Raw genomic sequence first — 17,944 nt, 5'->3', positions numbered from 1 at the left:
AGACAGGCCATACAGGCCATACAGGCTAGACAGGCCATACAGGCCATACAGGCTAGGCAGGCCATACAGACCAGACAGGCCATACAGGCCATACAGGCCATACAGGCTAGGCAGGCCATACAGGCCATACAGACCAGACAGGCCATACAGGCCATACAGGCCATACAGGCCAGGCAGGCCATACAGGCCATACAGGCCATACAGGCCAGGCAGGCCATACAGGCCAGGCAGGCTAGGCAGGCCATACAGGCCAGGCAGGCCATACAGGCTAGACAGGCTAGGCAGGCCATACAGGCCATACAGGCCAGGCAGGCCATACAGGCTAGACAGGCCATACAGGCTAGACAGGATTGATTGGATAATAATAGGGAGACGTGATTGTATACAAATGTAAGCAAGGTTTGAAATGATTATGCATTAGTCAAATATTCTAACAGTTTGGGCTTCTTGCGGTCAACCTACAATCTACAATTTATTTGAAATGATGTTCCGTCTCCCCGACTGTGCGCTTCTCCATGGCTCTTACAACACATTTGTCCCAGCATCATTTCATTTTGTGTCAAGCTTTCTCTCTCTGATTGTCTTTTAGAATTTACTACAGAGGTAGAAGTCAAAAGATCCCTACATTATGAAATTACCAGCAATCGAAGTGGAAATCATGTCTCTGACTTTGACACATAGTAGGTATAAAACTGCTGCCTGCCGCTATACAAAGCACTTCATTACTGCCCAACAGCCACAGTAAACACAGGAAATGGAACGGGATTGATTTACTCTGGACCATAATTCAATGCCCCAATGCTTCACTACTACTATTGCTCATCATCACTTCCCCAGTATCAGTGTTACACTTTGAATCATGTAGAGAGTCTGAAACWTAGGCTGTGTTCCAAATCGCACCCTATTCCATATATATATAAACTCAGCAAAAAAAGAAACGTCCTCTCACTGAGTTTAAATATTTGCATGAACAAACAAGATTCAACAACTGAGACATAAACTGAACAAGTTCCACAGACATGTGACTAACAGAAATGGAATAATGTGTCCCTGAACAAAGGGGGGGTAAAAATCAAAAGTAACAGTCAGTATCTGGTGTGGCCACCAGCTGCAATAAGTACTGCAGTGCATCTCCTCCTCATGGACTGCACCAGATTTGCCAGTTCTTGCTGTGAGATGTTACCCCACTCTTCCACCAAGGCACCTGCAAGTTCCCGGACATTTCTGGGGGGAATGGCCCTAGCACTCACTCTCCGATCCAACAGGTCCCAGACGTGCTCAATGGGATTGAGATCCAGGCTCTTCACTGGCCATGGCAGAACACTGACATTCCTGTCTTGCAGGAAATCACATACAGAATGAGCAGTATGGCTGGTGGCATTGTCATGCTGGAGGATCATGTCAGGATGAGCCTGCAGGAAGGGTACCACATGAGGGAGGAGGATGTCTTCCCTGTAACGCACAGCGTTGAGATTGCCTGCAATGACAACAAACTCAGTCCGATGATGCTGTGACACACCGCCCCAGACCATGACTGACACTCCACCTCCAAATCGATCCCGCTCCAGAGTACAGCCCTCGGTGTAACGCTCATTCTTTTGACGATAAACGCGAATCCAACCATCACCCCTGGTGAGACAAAACTGTGACTCATAGGCAACCTTGTTGCCGGTGATGTCTGGTGCCCTGCCTTACAACAGGCCTACAAGCCCTCAGTCCAGCCTCTCTCAGCCTATTGCGCACAGTCTGAGCACTGATGGAGGGATTGTGCYTTCCTGGTGTAACTCGGGCAGTTGTTGATGGCATCCTGTACCTGTCCCACAGGCGTGATGTTCGGATGTACCGATCCTGTGCAGGTGTTGTTACATGTGGTCTGTCACTGCGAGGACGATCAGCTGTCCGTCCTGTCTCCCTGTAGAGCTGTCTTAGGTGTCTCACAGTATGGACATTGCAATTTATTGCCCTGGCCACATCTGCTGTCCTCATGCCTCCTTGCAGCATGCCTAAGGCACGTTCACACAGATGAGCAGGGACCCTGGGTATCTTTCTTTTGGTGTTTTTCAGAGTCAGTAAAACGGCCTCTTTAGTGTTCTAAGTTTTCATTACTGTGACCTTAATTGCCTACCGTCTGTAAGATGTTAGTGTATTAACGACCATGTTCATTAATGGCTTTTTGGTTCATTGAGCATGGGAAACAGTGTTTAAACCCTTTACAATGAAGATCTGTGAAGTTATTTGGATTTTTACGAATTATCTTTGAAAGACAGGGTCCTGAAAAAGGGATATTTATATATTGCTGAGTTTATATATACACTAAATTGACTGTGCCTTAAAACAGCTTGGAAAATTCCAGAAAATGATGTCATGGCTTTAGAAGCTTCTGATAGGCTAATTGACATCATTAAAGTAAATTTAGTAAAACTAAATGGATGCTCTTCAACCGATCGCTGCCCGCACCCGCCCGCCCGCCTTGCATCACTACTCTGGACGGTTCTGACTTAGAATATGTGGACAACTATAAATACCTACAGTTGAAGTCGGAAGTTCACATACACCTTAGCCAAATACATTTAAACTCAGTTTTTCACAATTCCTGACATTTAATCCTAGGTAAAATTCCCTGTCTTAGGTCAGTTAGGAAGACCACTTTATTTTAAGAATGTGAAATGTCAGAATAATAGTAGAGAGAATGATTTATTTCAGCTTTTATTTCTTTCATCACATTCCCAGTGGGTCAGACGTTTACATACACTCAATTAGTATTTGGTAGCATTGCCTTTAAATTACTTAACTTGGGTCAAACGTTTCGGGTAGCCTTCCATAAGCTTCCCACAATAGGTTGGGTAAATTTTAGCCCATTCCTCCTGACAGAGCTGGTGTAACTGAGTCAGGTTTGGAGGCCGATCTTTCAGTTCTGCCCATAAATTTTCTATTTTCTACCTAATATCTACAGTGCATTCGGAAAGTGACTTTTTCCAGATTTTGTTACGTTACAGCCTTATTCTAAAATGGATTAAATATTTTCTTATCTCATCAATCTCTATACCCCATGATGTCAAAACAAAATTTGAGCAAATTCCTAAAAAAAATTGAAATATCACATTTACATAAGTATTCTGACCCTTTACTCAATACTTTGTTGAAGCACATGTGGCAGCAATTACAGCCTCGAATCTTGTGTATGACGCTTCAAGCTTGGCACACCTGTATTTGGGGAGTTTCTCCAATTCTTCTCTGCAGATTCTCTCAAATTCTGTCAGGTTGTATGGGGAGCGTCACTGCACAGCTATTTTCAGGTCTCTCCAGAGATGTTTGATCGGGTTCAAGTCTGGGCTCATTGCTGAGCCACTCAAGGACATTCAGAGACTTGTCCCGAAGCCACTCCTGCGTTGTCTTGGATGTGGGCTTAGGGTCGTTGTCCTGTTGGAAGGTGAACCTTCACCCCAGTCTGAGGCCTTGAGCGGTCTGGAGCAAGTTTTCATCAAGGATCTCTCTGTACTTTGCTCCATTCATCTTTCCCTCGATCCTGACTAGTCTCCCAGTGCCTGCCGCTGAAAAACATACCCACAGCATGATGCTGCCACCACCATGCTTCACTGTAGGGATGGTGCCAGGTTTCCTCCAGATGTGACACATGGCATTCAAGCCAAAGAGTTCAATCATCAGACCAGAGAATCTTTAAAAAAAAAATGTTATCCCCAATTTCGTGATATCCAATTGGTAGTTACAGTCTTGTCCCATCGTGTCAACTCCCGTATGGAGTCGGACGAGCCGAAGGTCGAGAGCCATGCCTCCTCCAAAACATAACCCTGCCAAGCCACACTGCTTGCTTAACCCGGAAGCTAGCCGCACCAATGTGCTACTCTACCATAAAGGCCTTATTGGTGGAGTGCTGCAGAGATGGTTGTCCTTCTGGAAGGTCCTCCCATCTCCACAGATGAACTCTGGAGCTCTGTCAGAGTGACCATCGGGTTCTTGGCCACCTCCCTGACCAAAGCTCTTCTCCCCCGATTGCTGGGCAGACAGCTCTAGGAAGAGTCTTGGTGGTTTCAAACTTCTTCCTTTTAAGAATGATGGAGGCCACTGTGTTCTTGGGGACCTTCAATGCTGCAGACATTTTTTGGTACCCATCCCCAGATCTGTACCTCGACACAATTCTGTCTCAGAGCTCTACGGACAATTCCTTTGACCTCATGGCTTGGTTTTTGCTCTGACATGCACTGTCAACTGTGGAACCTTATATAGACAGGTGTGTGCCTTTCCAAATCATGTCCAGTCAATTGAATTTACCACAGGTGGACTACAATAAAGTTATAGAAATATCTCATGGATGATCAATGGAAACAGGATGCACCTGAGCTCAATTTCGAGTTTCATATCAAAGGGTCTGTTTTTTATTTTTAATACATTTGCTACCATTTCTATAAACTGTTTTCGCTTTGCCATTATCGGGTATTATGTGTAGATTGATGAGGGGGGAAAAGTAGTTAATCCATTTTAGAATAAGGCTGTAATGTAACAAAATGTGGAGAAAGTCAAGGGGTCTGAATACTTTCCGATTGCACTGTATATAGGGAATAGGGTGCCATTTGGGATGCAGATATACTGTGGTAGAATTGGTGGTGTCTGTCCGTCTGTCTGTTTTTAAAATGGTCCCATTCCTTGCTGCCATCGTGGTGGCTGGCTGGATAATCTATTATGAATCCCCTGCTATGTGGTACCTGCTTGGCGGGGTTACGCTGGGTAAAGGGCACAGCACAGTGAGCACAGCTGGAATGAAAAAAGTACAACCATCCCTGTCTGTCCCACTTCACAGCCAAATCTATAATCTAATCCATAGGATGCACTCAAACAAAATGTTACACAACAAGTCAGTTGGGGTCAATTCCATTTTCAATTCAATCAAATCAGGAAGTTGGAATTGAAATATTAACTCTAAATTCCAGTTTTCCTATGAGGAAACACATTCACCTAATATTTTCAACTGAAAGAACTTGTGTGCTTGAAATATATAGTTTATTAGGTCCACCACCCCGTTCACGAAAATGGTTCGCTCCTACAGACAGTGAGTCATGTGGCTGTGGCTTGCTATGTACTGTAAAGCAGGCAGACTGGTATCGAGGCATTCAGATCGAACGTTAGAATGGACAAAACTAGCGATCTGAGTGCGGCAGTGCCAGGCGTGCCGGTTCCAGTATCCCAGAAACGTCCGGCCTCCTGGGCTTTTCACGCACGACAGTGTCTAGGGTTTACCGAGAATTGTACGACAAACAAAAAACCTCCAGTCAGTGGCAGTCCTGTGGGTGAAAAGAGCTTGTTGATGAAAGAGGTCGAAGGAGAATGACCAGATTCGTGCAAGCTAACAGTGGTGTGCAGAACGTCATCTCGGAACACACAACTCCTCGGTCCTTGCAGCAGATGACCACACCGGCTTCCACTCCTATCAGCTAAAAACAAGAAGAAGCGTCTCCAGTGGGCACGCAGTCACCAACACTGGCTGGTGAGGAGTGGAAAAACATTGCCTGGTCCGAGGAATTCTGGTTCCTATTGCGATTTGGCGTAAGCAGCATGAGTACATGGGGCCCCATCTTGCCTGATATCAACGGTACAGGCTGGTGGCAGTGGTGTAATGGTGTGGGGAATGTTTTCCTGGCACATGTTGGGTCCCTTGATACCAATTGAGCAACATTCCAATGCCCTGAAGAATTCAGACTGTTCTGGAGGCAAAGGGGGGTCCGACCCAGTACTAGATAGGTGTACACATAATAAACCTACCACTGAGTGTAGTTCGTCATAAAAACAATATGTCATATAGTTGTGTATTTCCTCGCTCTGGGGTGAAGTTTCTCCTAGGTAAAGATCTAGGATAAGCTTCCCCTCCCGCAATCGTATCTTAACCATTAGTGGGGGGGGGGGATACTAAACTGACCCAAGATCAGCATCTAGGGGCAACTTCAACCTACACCCATTTCCTCCACATCAGAAACAAGACTCGACAACCCTGGACATGGAGCGGGCCAACAAGGAGATAGAGGTGCTGAGGAAGCAGTACGAAGCCATGTCTCAGGAGCTGAAGGAGGCGACACAGGAAGCAGAGGTGGCCAAGTGTCGACGCGACTGGGCCTTTCAGGAGAGAGACAAGATAGTGGCAGAGAGAGAGAGTATTCGGTGAGTAGAGAGAGAATAAATAGAGAGAAACATCTTGCATCCCATAGCACGTGGCCCCTAGAACCTGTCAGGAAGCCAACAGGATGATAGCTAAGAAACACACTTTATATCGATATTGAAGACTCAAGGATCAGTGGCCAGTGACAAAAATTACAAGTGTTGAAAGGCTCGGTCTTAAATTTCCAGAGAAGAGTGAGTGAATATTGGATATTTACAGAAAATGGGACAAGCTTGAAAGGCAATTAATGAATAGATGTAGATGACGTCCTGTGTGTGTGTCTGTCAGAACGTTATGCGACAACCTGAGGAGGGAGAGGGACCGAGCGGTGAGCGACCTGGCAGATGCCTTGAGAAACCTAGATGATACCAGGAAACAGAAAAACGACGCGTCACGAGAACTTAAGGAGCTCAAGTGAGTTATTCATCCCTCCACATCCTCCATCCATCCATTTCTCCATCAATCCACATCAGAATATAAACCTCTGAAAACTATTTACAGTACAGAGGAATAGAACCCTATTATTTAACTTTGCCAGTTCTGTAACTTGATTTGAAGTACTGTAGGTTTTGGTGCTCTGACAGTGTTATTTACAACCAGGTTTTATTGCCACCTAGTGGTTGAAATGTGTATCTAACGACTGGCTGTCTGTACATGAACACATTTGTCTTCAAATGTAAAGGTTGTTTTCAAAGTTTCTCTCTCTTTCTACAGAGAAAGGATTGAAGACCAGTTGGAAAAGGAGGCCAGTTTTCGTCAGCTGATGGCTCATAATTCACATGATTCAGCCATCGACACAGACTCTTTGGAGTGGGAGACGGAAGTTGTGGAGTTTGAGAAAAACAGAGTAAGTGTTCAGTGCTCACCAAGCTATTTARCTTGGCCAATTCCACATGCATTACTTTGTGCTATTGCCAAATCGAATTGAACCACAAAGAATGAATACAGTAGTAAAACAGTAGTAATATTCAGACAAGCAAACCGTGGACACATTTTAGATCAGATGTGCCTTTTTAATGAGGAAATAGTAATGCTTTATTTACGTTATTTCAGGAGGACATGGATTTAAAAGCACTTGGTTTTGACATTGCCGAGGGGATAAATGAGCCATATTTACCAGGAGACTGTGGGATATTTGTGAGTAAGGTGGACAGAGGAGGTATTGCTGAAGGAAGGTTAAGGTAAATCACACTTAATGGCCTTCTTCCTACTTTTGAAAAAGTATTGTTATTATTAATCATCCACTGTTTACAGTTCTGCTTGGTTGCATCTTCTCTCTACAAAGTAGATTATTGGTTGCTCTTCTCTCTACAGAGTGAATGATTGGCTGTTGAAGATAAACAATGTGGACCTGACCAATAAGGACAGGAAGCAGGTTCTGAAGGCGGTGCTGAGCGGAGAAGGAGTGATCAATATGGTGGTCCGCAGGAGGAAATCTCTGGGAGGACGCTTAATCACTCCTATTGAGATCAACCTCACAGGATACAAAGGTATCACTCATATACAGCAAAACCTCACACAATATATATCTATTTTTTAATGTTTTTTTATTTCACCTTTATTTAACCAGGTAGGCCAGTTGAGAACAAGTTCTCATTTACAACTGCGACGTGGCCAAGATAAAGCAAAGCAGTGCGACAAAAACAACAACACAGAGTTACACGTAAACAAACATACAGTCAATAACACAATAGGAAAATATATGTACAGTGTGTGCAAATGTAGTAAGATTAGGGAGATAAGGCAATAAATAGGCCATAGAGGCGAAATAATTACAATTTAGCATTAACACTGGAGTGATAGATGTGCAGATGATGATGTGCAAGTAGAGATACTGGGGTGCAAAAGAGCAAGAGGATAAATAACAATATGGGGATGAGGTAGTTGGGTGTGCTATTTACAGATTGGCTGTGTACAGGTACAGTTCTATATAAGTGCCAAATAAGTCTTCTTTGACTTGTAATCATAGCAGATCCCTTTTTGGTGCTATATAGAACCTTTTTTTGAATGTTCATAAGGTTAAAAATGTAACCTTTATGGTGCTATAAAGAACTATTTAAAAAAGGGCACCAAATAGGATTCTGCTATCATTACAACCATTTTTGATGCCGTATAGAACTCTTTTTAATGGTTCTTTTACAGAACCTTTATCTCAAAGGTTCTACAAAAAACTGTTTGAAGAACAATAGTGGGTTCTTTTTTCTGGTTAGACATATTATATTGTTTGTCACGCCCTGGCCTTAGTATTATTTGTTTTCTTTATTATTTTAGTTAGGTCAGGGTGTGACATGGGGTATGTGTGTGTTTTGGGTGATTATATGGRATAGGGGGTGTTGGTTGTAGTGTATGGGTTTGTGTTGAGTGTATGTGTCTAGGTATGTCTATGGTTGAGTGTAGGTGTTTAGYAAAGTCTATGGTRGCCTGATTTGGTTCTCAATCAGAGACAGCTGGTTATTGTTGTCTCTGATTGGGAGCCATATTTAAGGTAGCCATAGGCTTTAGGTGTTTGTGGGTAATTGTCTATGTTGAACGTAAGTAGCTTGTGTGAGCACTTTCGTTTGTAGCTTCACGGTCGTTTGTTGTTTTGTATAGTTTGTATAAGTGTTTCGTTTCGTGTTCATCTTCGTGGTTCTAATAAAAGAAGATGTATTCATATCCCGCTGCGCCTTGGTCCGTCTCTCCTCCACACGATCGTGACAGAATTACCAACCAAACAAGGATCAAGCAGCGTGATCAGTGGCAACAGGAGCAAGGAACAAAGGATTCATGGACATGGGAGGAGATTTTGGATGGAAAGGGACCTTGGGCACAACCGGGAGAATATCGCCTCCCTCGTGAAGAGCTGGAGGCAGCGAAAGCCGAGAGGAGGCGATATGAGGAGGCAGCACGGAGGCAAGGCTGGAAGCCCGCAAGTACAACCCAAANCTGAAGAATTCAGACTGTTCTGGAGGCAAAGGGGGGTCCGACCCAGTACTAGATAGGTGTACACATAATAAACCTACCACTGAGTGTAGTTCGTCATAAAAACAATATGTCATATAGTTGTGTATTTCCTCGCTCTGGGGTGAAGTTTCTCCTAGGTAAAGATCTAGGATAAGCTTCCCCTCCCGCAATCGTATCTTAACCATTAGTGGGGGGGGGGGATACTAAACTGACCCAAGATCAGCATCTAGGGGCAACTTCAACCTACACCCATTTCCTCCACATCAGAAACAAGACTCGACAACCCTGGACATGGAGCGGGCCAACAAGGAGATAGAGGTGCTGAGGAAGCAGTACGAAGCCATGTCTCAGGAGCTGAAGGAGGCGACACAGGAAGCAGAGGTGGCCAAGTGTCGACGCGACTGGGCCTTTCAGGAGAGAGACAAGATAGTGGCAGAGAGAGAGAGTATTCGGTGAGTAGAGAGAGAATAAATAGAGAGAAACATCTTGCATCCCATAGCACGTGGCCCCTAGAACCTGTCAGGAAGCCAACAGGATGATAGCTAAGAAACACACTTTATATCGATATTGAAGACTCAAGGATCAGTGGCCAGTGACAAAAATTACAAGTGTTGAAAGGCTCGGTCTTAAATTTCCAGAGAAGAGTGAGTGAATATTGGATATTTACAGAAAATGGGACAAGCTTGAAAGGCAATTAATGAATAGATGTAGATGACGTCCTGTGTGTGTGTCTGTCAGAACGTTATGCGACAACCTGAGGAGGGAGAGGGACCGAGCGGTGAGCGACCTGGCAGATGCCTTGAGAAACCTAGATGATACCAGGAAACAGAAAAACGACGCGTCACGAGAACTTAAGGAGCTCAAGTGAGTTATTCATCCCTCCACATCCTCCATCCATCCATTTCTCCATCAATCCACATCAGAATATAAACCTCTGAAAACTATTTACAGTACAGAGGAATAGAACCCTATTATTTAACTTTGCCAGTTCTGTAACTTGATTTGAAGTACTGTAGGTTTTGGTGCTCTGACAGTGTTATTTACAACCAGGTTTTATTGCCACCTAGTGGTTGAAATGTGTATCTAACGACTGGCTGTCTGTACATGAACACATTTGTCTTCAAATGTAAAGGTTGTTTTCAAAGTTTCTCTCTCTTTCTACAGAGAAAGGATTGAAGACCAGTTGGAAAAGGAGGCCAGTTTTCGTCAGCTGATGGCTCATAATTCACATGATTCAGCCATCGACACAGACTCTTTGGAGTGGGAGACGGAAGTTGTGGAGTTTGAGAAAAACAGAGTAAGTGTTCAGTGCTCACCAAGCTATTTARCTTGGCCAATTCCACATGCATTACTTTGTGCTATTGCCAAATCGAATTGAACCACAAAGAATGAATACAGTAGTAAAACAGTAGTAATATTCAGACAAGCAAACCGTGGACACATTTTAGATCAGATGTGCCTTTTTAATGAGGAAATAGTAATGCTTTATTTACGTTATTTCAGGAGGACATGGATTTAAAAGCACTTGGTTTTGACATTGCCGAGGGGATAAATGAGCCATATTTACCAGGAGACTGTGGGATATTTGTGAGTAAGGTGGACAGAGGAGGTATTGCTGAAGGAAGGTTAAGGTAAATCACACTTAATGGCCTTCTTCCTACTTTTGAAAAAGTATTGTTATTATTAATCATCCACTGTTTACAGTTCTGCTTGGTTGCATCTTCTCTCTACAAAGTAGATTATTGGTTGCTCTTCTCTCTACAGAGTGAATGATTGGCTGTTGAAGATAAACAATGTGGACCTGACCAATAAGGACAGGAAGCAGGTTCTGAAGGCGGTGCTGAGCGGAGAAGGAGTGATCAATATGGTGGTCCGCAGGAGGAAATCTCTGGGAGGACGCTTAATCACTCCTATTGAGATCAACCTCACAGGATACAAAGGTATCACTCATATACAGCAAAACCTCACACAATATATATCTATTTTTTAATGTTTTTTTATTTCACCTTTATTTAACCAGGTAGGCCAGTTGAGAACAAGTTCTCATTTACAACTGCGACGTGGCCAAGATAAAGCAAAGCAGTGCGACAAAAACAACAACACAGAGTTACACGTAAACAAACATACAGTCAATAACACAATAGGAAAATATATGTACAGTGTGTGCAAATGTAGTAAGATTAGGGAGATAAGGCAATAAATAGGCCATAGAGGCGAAATAATTACAATTTAGCATTAACACTGGAGTGATAGATGTGCAGATGATGATGTGCAAGTAGAGATACTGGGGTGCAAAAGAGCAAGAGGATAAATAACAATATGGGGATGAGGTAGTTGGGTGTGCTATTTACAGATTGGCTGTGTACAGGTACAGTTCTATATAAGTGCCAAATAAGTCTTCTTTGACTTGTAATCATAGCAGATCCCTTTTTGGTGCTATATAGAACCTTTTTTTGAATGTTCATAAGGTTAAAAATGTAACCTTTATGGTGCTATAAAGAACTATTTAAAAAAGGGCACCAAATAGGATTCTGCTATCATTACAACCATTTTTGATGCCGTATAGAACTCTTTTTAATGGTTCTTTTACAGAACCTTTATCTCAAAGGTTCTACAAAAAACTGTTTGAAGAACAATAGTGGGTTCTTTTTTCTGGTTAGACATATTATATTGTTTGTCACGCCCTGGCCTTAGTATTATTTGTTTTCTTTATTATTTTAGTTAGGTCAGGGTGTGACATGGGGTATGTGTGTGTTTTGGGTGATTATATGGCATAGGGGGTGTTGGTTGTAGTGTATGGGTTTGTGTTGAGTGTATGTGTCTAGGTATGTCTATGGTTGAGTGTAGGTGTTTAGGAAAGTCTATGGTTGCCTGATTTGGTTCTCAATCAGAGACAGCTGGTTATTGTTGTCTCTGATTGGGAGCCATATTTAAGGTAGCCATAGGCTTTAGGTGTTTGTGGGTAATTGTCTATGTTGAACGTAAGTAGCTTGTGTGTGCATTTTCGTTTGTAGCTTCACGGTCGTTTGTTGTTTTGTATAGTTTGTATAAGTGTTTCGTTTCGTGTTCATCTTCGTGGTTCTAATAAAAGAAMATGTATTCATATCCCGCTGCGCCTTGGTCCGTCTCTCCTCCACACGATCGTGACATTGTTAAAATTCCAAAGGTTTTATTATTGTGTTAATTGACAAGTTGTATCAGGTGTGCTAGCCCTGGAACAGCTGGTGCTCCCTGAGGAGAGGTTTGAGATCTACTGGTTTAGACATCACTTCTCAATTGACACAAGGCCATACGTCAGTCTTTCACAAGACACTGTKACTGGGCATTGTCATATATAATATGTAATAGCATAACACAACACATTAGATGAACTTGAATCACACTGTCACTCACGGTTTCACCAAAAGGGCTGTGAGTAAACCATGCCCTAAAATATTCTAATGAGCCGCCGCCCCTATATTTGAATTGTCACTAAAAGAGCAAAGAACCCTTTTCTGAACTGCAAAGAATCATTGAAGAGCTCAAAGGGTTATTGGAGTCATTATGGTTCCACATAGAACCATCACTCTTCCCAAAGAACCCTTGAGGAACCCTCTTTTCTTAGTGCGTATCGCCCTGCCCAAGCACTTGACATCCATTTTTGGATGGAATGCAAAATGTGAAACTTCTGTCATTGTATGATCAATATCCAACACTAGATTGATGATGTCGATTGTGATGAGGAGGAGGATAATGAAATGTGTGTGTGCTGAAGACATGACGTTATCCTCCCTGTCTCCTCCAGCCAGTGGTATAGGGCTGGAGTGTGGGGTGTTTGTAGCTGGGGTCACTCCGGGCTCACCAGCAACCAAGGAGGGTTCACTCACAGTCGGAGATAGACTCATCGCTGTACGTATCACATCACACCTGCTTTTATTATGAAAGCTAATATTGTTTTGCTACTAAACCTGGGCCTGTATCCATAAAGTGTATCTGAGTAGTACTGCTTATCTAGGATCAGTTTAGCCTTTTAGATTAAAATGAATGATTAGGTGGGGACCTAATCCTAGATTAGTACTCATACTTCATGAATATATATGATTGTGTTTTTTGTATGATTTAGTTTTTTGTATATCTGTATTTTCTTTGTATTTACTATTTATACAGTACCAGTCAAAAGTTTGGACACACCTACTCGTTCCAGGGTTTTTATTTATTTTTACTATTTTCTACATTGTAGAATAATAGTGAAGACATAAAAACTATGAAATAACACACATCTAGTAACCAAAAAAGTGTTTAACAAATCAAAATATATTTTAGATTTTAAACCTGTGCTTGTATCCTTACCTATTCCCTATATAGTGCACTACTTTTGACCAGAGCTCTAGTCAAAAGTAGTGAAAAGTAGTGCACTACATAGGGAATAGGAGGSCATTTGGGACTTGGGAGTATTTAATTGAAGACCTGCTTGCTTCCCTGCTATAACATTGTTTTGATACGATGTGCTGACCTCAWTTTCCCCTCCACAGATAAATGGAATTGCACTAGATAACAAGTCACTGTCTGAGTGTGAAGCTTTACTGCGGAGTTGCAGAGATGCTCTCAGCGTCTCTCTCATCAAGGTGAGTTAAGGCTGTCTGAGTCCCAAATGCCACACTATTCCCTATGTAGTGCATTACTTTTGACCAGGGTTTTGGCCAAAAGTAGGGCACTATATAGGGAATAGGAAGCCATTAGGGACATCTTCATCTACTGGCTTTGTTATCAATGCTGTAGCCAATGGATAGATAGATGTTAGCATGAGCTGTGGAATGAATATCTTGAGCTGGTAATGTGGGCTGAGAAAATGTGAAATATATTATTGTATTGGAACTGGTTGGTTCATATAATTACAAAGTTGATTTAGTCTATTAAGCTGAGGTATTAAGTTATAGTAACCCGTATTGGCATGTACTCTACCTGCCAGTAATGGGAAAGTAATAATCATGAATGTTTCCTCTATTTTTTTTAACAGTTAGTGRCTTCAGAAAGTATTCATGCCCCCTGTTTTTTTCTCACCCATCTACACACAATAGCCCATAATGACAAAGTMTTTTGCATAAGTATTCACACCCCTTTGCTATGACACTCTAAATTGAGCTCAGGTGCATCTATGATCATCCTTGAGATGTCGCTACAACTTGACTGGTCTCCACCTGTGACCAATTCAATTGTTTGGACATGATTTAGAAATAAACACACCTGTATGTATAAGGTCCCACAGTTGACAGTTTATGTCAGAGCAGAAACTATACCATGAAGTCCAAGGAACTGTCTGAAGATCTCTGAGATATATTTGTGATGAGTCATATATCTGGGGAAGGACATAAAACAATTTCTAGAGTGTTGAAAGTTTCCAAGAGGACATAGGTCTCCATCATTGGGAAATGGAAAAAAAGATAGACTCTGCCTAGAGCTGGCCGTCCGACCAAACTGAGCAACCGGGCAAGAAGGACCTTAGTCAGGGAGGTGACCAAGAACCCAAGAACTTCAGAGTTCCTTGGCTGTGATGGGAGAACCTGTCAGAAGGACAACAGTCTCTACAGCAATTCAACAATCTGGATTTTATGGAAGAGTGGCCAGACAGGTGCCACTGCTAAGAAAAAGGCAACATGACAGCACGCCTGGAGTTTTCAGAAAGGCACGTGAAAGTCTGAGTGCATAAGACGAAAGATTCTGTGGTCTGATGAGATACAAATTGTACTCTTTGGCCTGAATGTAAAGCGCTAACACCATCCCTACCGTGAAGCATGGTGGTGGCAGCAGCATGCTATGGGGATGCTTTTCAGCGACAGGGACTGGGAGACTGGTAAGGATAGAAAGAACAATGGAGCCAAATACAGGAAAATCCTTGATGAAAAGCTGCTTCAGAGTGAAAACGACCTTGCACTGGGGGGCGAAGATTTACGTTCCAACAGGACAATGACCACAAGCATACAGCCAAAGCGACGCTGAAATGGCTTCTGAACAAGAATGTGAAAGTCCTTGAGTGGCCCAGCCAAAGCCCAGACTTCAATCCTATTGAACCTCTGTGGAAAGACTTGAAGATTGCTGTTCACTGCTGCTCCCCATCTAACTTAACAGAGCTTGAGAAAATCTGCAAGGAAGAATGGGAGAAAATCCCCAAATCCAGATGTGCAGAGCTGATACAGACATACTGTAACGCACTTTAGGCGTAGTGGGTGCGGAGTCAGGCGCAGGAAGCAGAAGGTACAGAACAATGTTTTATTCCGGCACAGAGAAAAATGTTCACGCCAATACCGGGCGCACATACAAGACCGGCCCAAAACCAGGACCCAACCAGTCCGGAGGAAAAACAAAGGGAAACACACAACCACAAACATGAACAGAGGAAAAATAAGCCCGCACAAAGAGCAGGCGGGCCTTACCGGCTTAAATAGCCCAACTAAAACCTAAACAAGAAACAGGTGTAACCAATAAGACAAAACCAACAGAAAAGGGAAAAGGGATCGGCGGCAGCTAGTAGACCGGTGACGACGACCGCCGAGCGCCGCCCGAACAGGAAGAGGTGACAAAGCTGTAATAGCCGCCAAAGTTGCTTCTATAAAGTATTGGCTCAGGGGTGTGAATACTTATGTAAATGAAATATTACTGTATGGCATTTTCAATGAATTTGTGAAAATGTATAAAAACATGTTTTCACTTTGTTATTACAAGATAATTAGGTGGGGCTTACATTTGTCCTATTTCACATGTTTTTTTGCAAATCCCACAGAGAGGGGTCAGTGCCAGGGATCAGCCATTATTGATGGCAACCCTGGAGTAATTAGGATTAAGTGCCTTGCTTAAGGGCACATCAACCGGTTTTTCACCTAGTTGGCTCTGGGATTTGAGCCAGCGACCTTTCGGRTACTGGCCCAACGCTCCTAACTACTGGGCTACCTGCTGCCAGAGTTCATTATGGGGTGTTGTGTGTAGATGGGAGAGAAATCCATTTTGAATTCAGGCTGTAACACAACAAAATGTGGATTAAGTCAAGGGGTATGAATTCTTTCTGAATGCACTGTAAATGTTTCCCGGGTCACACATTTCAGCACTATGAACAACCTGAGTGGAAATGAGTGACCACTTGTTTGCTCCCTCAGAGTTGCTCCGGCCAGAGTCTCTTTGAAAACCTGCGAGACGCCTCAGAGAAGACCTCCAACTGCCGCTCGCTCCACTCTTGGCACTCCCGGAACTCCAAGAACAACAACAGCTCTACCCAGACAGACATGTTCTGCCCTGATATTGGCTCCAGTGGTGGAGAGAGACACAACCATCCCAACGAAGACAGGAGTCATAGTGACATTGTAGCAGTAGACAACAACAGTAGAGGTGGCTCCGTCTGCCAGCACAAGCCGTTTTCCAGTAGCTCCATGTACTCCCGCTCTCTGTCCCACAGGGGGAGCTGTCTGCAGCACAGCCCAGTTAGTTCAGGGCCACTGGGGTCATCAGAGCCCCACCAGGACTACTGCTACAGGAGAGGGGAGTCACACAGCAGGCGACCTCTCACCTTCACCCCTGTGGCCTCCGACTGTATTACCCTGCAGGTTGGTCTTGGAAGGATGGGTGGAGGGAGGGAGGGAGGGAGGGGAGGAATGGATGGATAGATGGAGGGATGTGGAGGGAGGGGGAGGAATGGATGGATGGTTGGAGGGAACCTCCCCCGCCCCAACCATCCATCATCCTCCCCTCCCTCCAATCCCTCCAACCATCCATCCACCCCCCCCTCCTCCACATCCTCCAACCATCCACCATTTCCTTCCCCCCTCCACATCCCTCCAACCACCATCCATCCTCCCCCCACCTCCACCCCATCCAACCATCCATACATGCCTCCCCCTCCTCCACAGCCTCCAATCTATCAAATTCATTCCTCTCCCTCTCCAAATCCATCCATCCATTCCTCCCCCCCTCCACATCCCTCCAAACCATCCATCCATTCCTCCCCCTCCCTTCCACGATCCCCAAACCATCCATCCATCCCCCCCCCTTTCCCCTCCACACGCCTCCAACCATGCATCCAGTCTCCGCCCCTCCCCCCCCCCCTCCAACATCCCTCCAACCAATCCATCCATGCCCCCCTCCTCCACATCCCTCCATCATCCATTCCCTCTCCCTCCCTCCACATCCTCCAACCATCCATTCATTCTCCCCCTCCACTCCCATCTCACAACCATCATCACACCCCCCCTCCTCCCAACATCCTCGCACCATGCATCCAATCCCTCCCCATCCCGTCCACATCCACTCCAGAACCACTCCATCCATCCTCCCCCTCCCTCCACATCCCCTCCATCTATCCATCCATCTCCCCCCTCCACATCCCTCCAACCATCCATCCATTCCCCCCCTACCTCCACACCCTCAGACTCGAGTGCCCATACATTCCGTCCGCCCTCCCGTCCACAAAATCCCTCCAACCATGCATACCATTCCTACCCCCTCCTCCACAATCATCCAATTCCTCCCCCTCCCTCCCACATCCCCCAATCTATCCATCCATTCCTCCCCCTACCCTCCACATCCCCCCAAACCATCCACATCCATGCCTCCCCTCCCTCCAACACATCTATCCATTCCTCCCAACTCCCTCCACATCCCTCCAACCATCCATCCATTCCTCCCCTCCCTCCATCATCCATCCATATCCTTCCACATCCCTCCACACCATCCATCCATTCCTCCCCCCTCCCTCCACATCCTCCATCCATCTACCATCCACTTCCTTCCCCCCCTACCACATCCTCCAACCATCCATCCATCCTCCCCCTCCCCCTCAACCATTCCACCATCCCTCCCCCCTCCACATAA

At 44.4% G+C, this 17,944-nt stretch overlaps 1 protein-coding gene across 1 annotated transcript in view; it reads left to right on the top strand.

Annotated features, from left to right (window-relative positions):
- The window catches only part of LOC111977969 (disks large homolog 5), a 104,921-nt gene that overhangs the window by 62,630 nt on the left and 24,347 nt on the right, over nucleotides 1-17,944 (top strand). Inside the window, exons 8-21 of the mRNA XM_070448712.1 lie at nucleotides 5,984-6,168; nucleotides 6,455-6,580; nucleotides 6,881-7,013; nucleotides 7,220-7,347; nucleotides 7,481-7,656; nucleotides 9,007-9,074; nucleotides 9,377-9,561; nucleotides 9,848-9,973; nucleotides 10,274-10,406; nucleotides 10,613-10,740; nucleotides 10,874-11,049; nucleotides 12,894-12,997; nucleotides 13,621-13,713; nucleotides 16,237-16,680. Coding sequence (XP_070304813.1) covers nucleotides 5,984-6,168; nucleotides 6,455-6,580; nucleotides 6,881-7,013; nucleotides 7,220-7,347; nucleotides 7,481-7,656; nucleotides 9,007-9,074; nucleotides 9,377-9,561; nucleotides 9,848-9,973; nucleotides 10,274-10,406; nucleotides 10,613-10,740; nucleotides 10,874-11,049; nucleotides 12,894-12,997; nucleotides 13,621-13,713; nucleotides 16,237-16,680 — 2,205 coding nt within the window. The remainder of the gene's footprint in view (nucleotides 1-5,983; nucleotides 6,169-6,454; nucleotides 6,581-6,880; nucleotides 7,014-7,219; nucleotides 7,348-7,480; nucleotides 7,657-9,006; nucleotides 9,075-9,376; nucleotides 9,562-9,847; nucleotides 9,974-10,273; nucleotides 10,407-10,612; nucleotides 10,741-10,873; nucleotides 11,050-12,893; nucleotides 12,998-13,620; nucleotides 13,714-16,236; nucleotides 16,681-17,944) is intronic.

The sequence above is a fragment of the Salvelinus sp. IW2-2015 genome, linkage group LG18, assembly GCF_002910315.2.
Source record: "Salvelinus sp. IW2-2015 linkage group LG18, ASM291031v2, whole genome shotgun sequence".
NCBI lineage: Eukaryota > Metazoa > Chordata > Actinopteri > Salmoniformes > Salmonidae > Salvelinus > Salvelinus sp. IW2-2015.
The sequence above is the reverse complement of the archived record's forward strand: the minus strand, read 5'-3'. Positions and strand labels throughout refer to the sequence as shown.